Here is a 9,074-nt window from a genome sequence, read left to right on the forward strand (position 1 = left end):
ATGGGCTATATAAGGCACACAATTAATTATAAATACTTAAATTATGTGAATACGAAAGAAATTTATCATAGCTAATAATGGTTGAGATCTCTGGATTAGAAACCAACTTGTAGTACATCACTTAGAATTAAGGCCTATTAATAGAAGGTCAATTCTATAATAGTTGATTTACTGTATTCCTGATCAGCTCGGTATAGCTTGCTTGGCTTATTTAATTTTGAGAAATTATGCTGTGCGGATACCGTACAGAAAGAACTGTCCAAATTTACTGCACTTTTACTATCCTTTTGTTGTGCTTTTGCAAAATGACAGTAAAATGACAACAAATATCCAATTATGAATTGAATGTTAATATTATTAAGAGAGGAGATAAATTGAATGTTTACTAGTCAAAATATCAATTCAAACATCAGCTCTTTTTGAACATTGAGCATAGATTTTATTTCGGAATAGTTTTCTTATTATTTTACGAAGTTTTTGTAGACAAAGTAAATTTTTAAAAGTGTTGTATAAAATAAATTTTGTGCAAATTTTTCAAATAAATATTGTGATTGCATTCTGAAAAGTAATAAGAGAGTGATCTCAAATTTTTAATTCAATATTTTTTTTTGTAATTTGTGATTATAATTTAAAAAGCAAAACAGTAAAAGCAAAATATATTCTTAATTAAAAATCTTTAAGGGTAAAAAAAAATGTTGGAGCACAAATTATAGTTTTGATGGGAAATTTTTCATGCAGCAGCAAGTGCAAAGTATCCTTTCTTGCAACCATATCGCATTTTTTGCAAATAAAAGTGGCAAATTATTACGTCCGGTCACCTGACCTAGAAAATAAGTCCGAACATCCCTTAAAATGTTGCCACGTTGACTGCATTTTGACTGTGCGCTTTGGGTGCGCTTTGACTGCGCTTTACCTGCGCTTTTGACGCGCTTGACTTGAAATTCTATGGACACGTGTACATTTCACGCATCAAATTTTTAGAGGATATCTGAACCTATTTCTAGGTCCGGTGACCGGACGTAATAATTTGCCAACAAAAACAGGTCGTAAAATCTAACCAATAACGAAGGGATTAATTGTATTTAGCCGACTAATCTATTAACCACTGCTCTCATCTACTCTGACTATGATCATTATGCACACTCCACTTGCACGAGTATTGTACCACAGAAATATGATTCCATAGAGGATTTTTTTATTACTTTTTAATATAGAGTTTTAGTATAAAAATTAAAAAAAAAAATTACTTAAATTTTTTAAAATTTTGTGCTAAAATTATGTTTTAAAAAGTCATAAAAAAGTCGTCCCAAACGAAACTGAGAGTTTTTTATTGTTTCTTAAAATAAATTTTATTAGAAATTTTTGAAATCGAAAGTGATTTTGAAAAAGCATTAAAAAATGTCTCAAATAAAATCTAAATGATATACAGCTTGATAATTAAACGGATATTTATATGAAATGTAAGAGAATAGGAATTATTTTTTGGTATAACTCATAAAATTAATCCGATCAGCACAAGCTTTCGACTGGAAAAAATCATCAATAATGAATTTAAAAATTTTATATAGGAATGGGCTTTCGACTGGTCAACCCGAATCCGACCCGGTTTTTCAAACGGGTCGAAAACTCGAACCCGAACCCGACCCGGTTCGGGTTCGGGTTGACCCGAACCCGAAATTTTTGAGTCGGGTCCGGGTCGGATTTTCGTGTCGTGTCAAATATTGACAGCACTAGGCTTATGTTTGCACACTTTGCTAGAAAAAATTTCTTAATCAAATTTCTCAAAGCTATTAAAACGTCTATAGGCTATTCAAAAAAAAAAAAAACTTATATGGGCTATGAAATTGTGACTTATTCTATGGGCTTTTATTTGTGAACTATTGGTGACATTGGACTGGATTCATTGAGATGAACAAATTCATACAATTTTCATCACCTATCATCAAAGTTTAATGATTAAGATAAAATTAGATCCTAAATAGTTCCAAAAAAATTTTCAACCATTTAATTATCATTTTTTTAATCTGTCAAATTTATTGGCCTCACGTTAGCAAAAGCTTCAAAATAGCAATCTCCACTCACAACCCCTACCAAATTTATTTCTCTGATTTGATTGATCTCAATATAAATGATAAAAATGTTACTCTCAAAATTTATAAATGTATCATATTTTTATACATTCAGACATATTTAGGAAGAAAGATTAAATATTTATGGGAGAATTTCGTGCCTCAAACCCTATTTGGAACCTCCAATAGACAATCTATGGTGTTTCTCAGTCTAAACTTCTCCTTAGCTTCCTTGGCCACATGGTGTTCTCTTTTTATAAGAAAAGAAGCAGGACAAATGGATTATAGCAGTTGATGCTTGATACCCTATGATCATCAACGTTTATGATCTAATGCCCACCATCAATTGAGGGTGATGCCCATTTTTTGTCGTCACTCTTCATCTAAGGTTATGCCTCCTCATGTATCAATTTCTATCACTACTAGTTTTTGACATTTTCCATGGCTCATTATCTTACACCCATCATCAATCATTAATACTACCATGAACCACCATTACTGATGATAATCCCATACAATCTAAATATTTTCATTGTAATACAATAATTTCTAATGAAAAAACAATAGATCATTATAAACACCAATTCATTTATGAGGCTATTTCAACTGGGCTAAGCCTCATGATATTCTCTCTTCAGAGTTTTCACATAAAAATTTTGTCTTATGTGTGTGCAGGATATTTGCGCAATATATGATATAATATTTTTTGGAAAGTTTGAGCACAACAACAACAACAATAACAATATCAAGCCTTTATCCCATTACATGGGGGGTTAATGGGGTTCGCTATCTGAAGCATTTTTCTCTATTCTATCATATTAAGGGTCAAATTCTGATTTAAATCTAATAAGATAATATCATTTATAATATTTTCTAACCAGGTCTTTTTAGGTTTACCTCTACTTTTCTTAATATAAGTCAAATATAAAAAATCTACTCTCCAAATCGAGTCATCGAAAGGGCAATGTTTTATGTGCTCAAATAATCTAAGATGATTCTTTCTAATCTTATCTTTTACTAGAGATACTTCAACCTTCTCAAGTATATACTCGTTTCATATTCAATCTCTCTAAGGGTGAATCCACTCATCTATCAGAGCATCCTCGTCTTTGTAAAACTTAATTTTATGCTTCTCCTTTAATGGACAACATTTTATAGCATAAAATATTGCAGATCTCACCACCATCTTTTATAACTTTTTCTTAAGTTTGAGGGGTGCTTTTCTATAACACAATAGGCCTGATGCATTCCTCCACTTCAACCATCCGACTATAATTCTACTAATAATATCCCCATCTATTTCACCATCACTTTGAACAATAAACTCGAGATATCTAAAATGTGTATCTTAGTAATGACTTAATAGCCCAAAGACAATTCCCTCTACTAGATCTATTACTACTAAAAATACACTCCATGTATTTAGTTTCGGATATATACTCACATGAAAATCTTTAAACTTTAAGGTGCAGGCCGTGTGACCATTTGAATACTTCTCTTATTTTAATCAATGGTTTCAAGCATACAATTTGAATACTTCTCTTCCTTGTTAGGTACCTCTCCGTCTGTGGTTTCTAGCAGGCCACGTGACCTATTATGGTGTAGTCATGTTAAAAAAAAGTTGTGCAATCTCTATGATAAAATTATTTTTAAGACTGATTTTAAAACTGGTTAATATTTGATTTTAACCATTCATCGAGTTAACTAGCATGCGTTGCATTATATATGAATTTAAATGAGTCTAAAATTTAATTGCATTTACTTTAAGCTTTATATTACCCAACATGTGTTAAGGGGCTAAATTAGGATTTGTTCTAGATGTCAGCCTCGTTTCCTCAAATGTAACTTAATCAAACATTCCTGCCACTCTTGCATAAACGATCGGATACATGGATTTTAAGTGCTTATGTGGTTAGCTGGCTCCCAATCTAGGTTAGGGTAAATCCTGATTTGTACTACATTTACTAGGTTTAGGTTATTGATTTTTAATACCCAATTTGGATTTAGGTTCTAAGGCTAGTTCAAATTATAAGATCTCAACCTTCTGGGATTATAATCTCGATCTTCTAATAAAATTGACTATTCAAATTAAGTATCTTTTAATCTAAAATTTAAGCACAACACGTAAGATAGACTGGGATGCTTCTGAAATATTTCATAATCCCAAAACACCTCTTATATTTCTTCCTTTGACCTCCAAAAATAAGTGTTCTACTTTAATCTAATCCCTATTGAAAATTCCATTCCTCACTCCTTTGAAATCAATATTTGAAAATTCAAAATAAAATTTCTACTCTTATTTTAATTGAGAGTATTCGAAAGAAGCTATGGTTTTTTATGATACAATTAACTACAACGGCTTGCTTTCATAGGAGATTTAAAAATCTAGATCAATTTTTTCAAAAAAAAAAATTTCAATACTCAATTAATTGTCTTTGAGAAAATCAAAATCAATGATCATTATCATCATTTTCAAATGATCAATAATGATTGTTATCTTCTTCCTTTAGGAAGATATATCCATTATTATTGTAATTTTGATTATGAAATTAATGATATTCTATCTAAATTATTGTAGTTAAATATTTGATTGAACAATCATTTTGACCATCTAGGGTCATATTTAGTTTTTGCTCGAATTTTACTATGATAATCAAGATGAATTTTTAATGTTGTAAATTGAACCCATTTGGGAATGATATGTTCACCTCCCGAGGTGACATATCATTCATAATGTTGCATTCAATTTCAAAATTGAAATCCCAGAAAATCAACTTTTCAATCAAACAACAAGAAGTGATTGAACTTACTGTGTCACAATAAGTTATGTCGTGACCATTTGGGAACCGGCTGCGTGCACACTCACAAAATGTCAAAAATAAATTAGACGTCAAACTATTTTTTTCCTCTCATTCTATTTCTCCATTAAAACCCTAAATCTAAGGCCAACATTAATGAGTAGAGTAAATAAATAAAAAGTAAAAAATTGCTTACTAGCCAAAGAGATGACATAAGCGGGGGACAAAGAAACTAAGAAGACAAGGAGGAACCTTTGGTTTGGGGTACTTCTCAACTCGAAGGAGGAACATCTATCCTTAATAATAATCTTGTTGACTAGTTTCCTAACACGATAATATAGCTAGAATTGCCATAATCTTTATTGGATTGCATAATATGTTGATACAATGATTATTCTTATAAACAATAGATGTGCACGTACAATAAAGAAAAATGCAATAAATGAAAATATATTCAATATTCAGCATATATTACAACTATAAACTCTTACTACAAATAGTATACACATGCATGTGATATTTTTTATATGTCAATGAATAATTTTAATACGCCTGAAAGTCGAGCAATTATCTTAAAATTATATTTCTGATATTATTAATATATATTATTTGAGCAGAATAATATCAGAATTATTGGAATTGTAATATTAATCACAACTGCTATTCAGATTATTTTGATTTTGTTGTGATAGAAATGTAATCAATAAAAGTCTTATATTTACGAAAGATAATTGCAATTTATATTTACGTATAACAAATGTAAATATTTATCAACAAATAAAACATAATAGTGATAACCTTTCTTAGATAAAGTTGTGGAAAATACTTATACATCATTGTAAATGAGTTCAGGTGGAGTAAAGCTTCTAATTACATAAATAGGAAATGTATTACATGAAAAAAACTTTACAATAAACACTTAGATTGGGAATTGATTTGGATAAGACAAAGAGAGTTACAGAAGTCATGAGATGGCCTAGTCTTCGATGTGTCACGGTGGAGTTAGAGTAAGTGGAGAGTAAAGCACGAGAGGTGGCGCTAATGGTGGTTGTGTAGGGCAACTACATGGCATACAAGCCATTAATGGTGTGGCCGGAGGCATTAGAGAGCATAGCAAGAGTTATCAATAGCAAGTTCTTGGATTGAAAGTAGATAGAAGGAAAGCTCATAAACAAGGAATTGTAGGAGAAGAAGCTTATGAGTTGGAGTTAGAAGGAAGCCATGATCGATCAGAGAAATAATTTACTTGGGTTTTGTATGCAGTGAGAAGTGTAGAAGCTCTTATTACCTTACTATCATTAATTAGGTGATGTGGAGGGTGTAGTTAGAATTGATGGTGGAGCATATGGAGTTAGCTAATAGCTTAAATCACTAGCTGTGATATCAAAACATAACAAGTTTGAAGAAAATTTGACATTTGATGACATTAAATCTTGGTCTCATCCTTTTGGACCTTGAGATTCCATCCTCTATTAAATCCAAATCCTCCATAATGATGAAGTTGCTCATGTTTTTTCTCCCACGAGCTTTTCCATCATATGGTGGAACCTGCAGTTGTTGCACATTCTTTTGCCATTAATTATAACTGAAATATATTACGTCATTATTTGTTTTTTCATGGATAAGTTGAGTAACTCATTTTTTTTTTGGGCTGCAAAATTCTTCATAGGTTGGCGGACTGTAACCTCCTATTATACGAGAGATTATTCTGCACAGATACTGGAAGGAGATAACCGTTCTGTTTTTCTTTGTCTACAGTAAAAGCGGATTTACTGTGGCAGCTGCGTTTTGATTGCATTTTGATTGTGATTTTATTGTATAGAGAGAAAACCAAATGGTTCTATCCATCCAGTTTCCGCACATAATAAAAAGTCATAATTTTTTGCATATCATAACAAGTTTAAAAATAGAATTACATAACCGGGTGAAAGTACATCTTAATTTCAAGAATTTTGAGCATCATTTTTTTTCTTTTTTTTACGGGTCTTAATCTTTCCTTTAATAATTTGAAGATTTACGTTGATAAGTATGTTATCATCTTTCTCAATCTCACCTGTAGCTGATCACCATTCTTCTATAGTTTTCCGGTGATCCTTACAGGAAGAGTGATCCTGGAAAAATCTGACAATGGAGGGCTCTAATCGGGTCACTTTCTCATCTATTACACGTGTAAAATAAATCAAAGAAAGGAACAGCTAGATGTTCAACAAGTACAAGCAAATTGATTTAACCTTAACCTATGTAAGAAGTGTTGTTAGTAGCCTAGTGTTGCAGCATTACCATCCTAGCACTCATGCGGCGCTAGTTCAAAATCACAAATTCTAGAGATGGGAGTGTAGTAATATCACTATTTGGCGTCGGATACTGTAGCAGCAATGAAGCACTCGGACACCCAACATTGAAGTGACATTTCTTAGATTTGGCCAAAATTCAATACTCAAAACACTTAGACTCATAATAGAACACATAGAGTAAATAAAATAAAATAAATTGCAAACACATTTATGTGTGCTCACAATATCAAAAAGAAATGAATAATTATTATACAGTATCCTTCAACTCATTTCATCCCTAAAAATTCCATGACATGATCAGTCATTGTCATCATATTCTTTAGCAATTGCTTTTGTAATTTATGCAAACTTGTTCGCCAATATAATTTTTTATCAATAAAAATGATTGAATAAGTTTAAAATACATAAAAAATGAACAACAAAGTTCAAAAAAGAAATTCATATAAAAAATACATTGCATTCCTTTTTCATTAAATTAAACACCTAAAAAATTCAAATCCTCAACATTTGAAATACTTTATATTTCTTTGACAGCATATCAAACAACCCCTAACTAATTAAGTGAAGATAATTCTATCATTGATGCTGATTTTTTATCCATCAATAGATTTCAGGTTGTTAAAAAGAAATTTGAGAAGAAAAAAGCCAAAGGATTAATCTGAGTATCTCTTTAGTATGTATCAGGATAATAAATTTAATGCTTAAGATGATGACTACTTTTGGAGTACTATTTAGAGAAATTTAAGTTAAGTCTGCATCATTTTTAGTCAAGAGGTGTTCTATTTAAACAATCATGTTATAAGTAGTTTTAATTTATTCTTCTCTGTTAATTTTCAAAACTTTTTTTTTTCTTTAAAAGAGAGATGATATATCCATAGGTTAAGCAATATCAAAAACATGTAGGATGTCAAAATTGAATTTCGGGTCAGGTTCGGGTCCAATTTGAAACTGATTCGGCTTTAATTGTCTAAATATGAATCTGACTCGATTAGGTGAACAAATTAGAAATACAAATTCGGACCCAACCCACCCCTAACCCGGGTTAGCCCAACAGGGCACGGTAACCTGCAAGAAATCAGGTGCAAACGGTGCCAGCACAAGCACCGAGTGCGGGCGGTGCAGGTGAGCGCCAATCAATCAGGTGGATGATTTTGGGTTTTCAGTTTTACCCACACTCGACTCGAAATTTCATATCAGTTAGAAAATGAAACACGAGCCCGACCAGTTTGTAATATGGGTTGACTCGAATAAAAACTTTTGAATTGAGTCCAGATCTGTTTAAATATTGACATCATTATAACCATCACTGTTGGCCAATAAATCTTCATAACCACCTGAAGATGTCTTTTATCGTCAATGTAAGTCTCACCTATAGCTAATCACCATCACTGTGGGCCATTAAAATTGACAATGTGTAGCTTATTCGTCAGATTGATGGTGATCAGCTAGCTGCTGGTGAGATTGAGACTGTCGATAAAAGACATCTTCAGGTGGTTATGGAGATTATGACATGTAATGACCTGTAGCTTTAAATTCTACTTCGGCATTACCCTCAGCTGAGTCTATTGATAGAATAACCAAGCCACCGCGTGACGGTGCTGACGATGACCATCCAAGATTCGTCTTCGCGGCCACAGCCGCCACTGGAAGTGTGGCCGAAGCGGAAGAGGTCGAAGCGGCCAACAAAGGAACATTACATTGCTCTCTGCCTTGTCAAGCATGCGCAAAGCGGCTCTAACCACCGTCTCCCGTTGCCTCCATTTTCCCCGTCTGCAGATGGCCTCTCTTATAAGTGCTCTGTCTGCGGCAAGGCCTTCGCATCCTACCAGGCCCTCGGCGGGCACAAGGCCAGCCACAGCAAGAAACCAGGTGGTGTTGCCGATGATGCCGCCTCCTCTTCCTCTGGCAAATGA

General features: G+C 32.7%; 1 protein-coding gene across 1 annotated transcript; it reads left to right on the forward strand.

The window, feature by feature from the left end:
• The first annotated feature begins 8,765 nt into the window (after positions 1–8,765).
• Positions 8,766–9,074, forward strand: LOC110094818 (zinc finger protein AZF1-like). Its single transcript, XM_020820147.1, has one exon. The coding sequence runs from the start codon at positions 8,766–8,768 to the stop codon at positions 9,072–9,074; it is 309 nt and encodes a 102-aa protein (XP_020675806.1).

This window comes from Dendrobium catenatum, unplaced genomic scaffold, assembly GCF_001605985.2.
Source record: "Dendrobium catenatum unplaced genomic scaffold, ASM160598v2 original_scaffold_273153, whole genome shotgun sequence".
Taxonomy (NCBI): Eukaryota; Viridiplantae; Streptophyta; class Magnoliopsida; order Asparagales; family Orchidaceae; genus Dendrobium; species Dendrobium catenatum.

Bases quoted from the DNA above. Each gene is read 5' to 3' on its own strand.
- LOC110094818 (XM_020820147.1), top strand. From the start codon at position 8,766: ATGACCATCCAAGATTCGTCTTCGCGGCCACAGCCGCCACTGGAAGTG.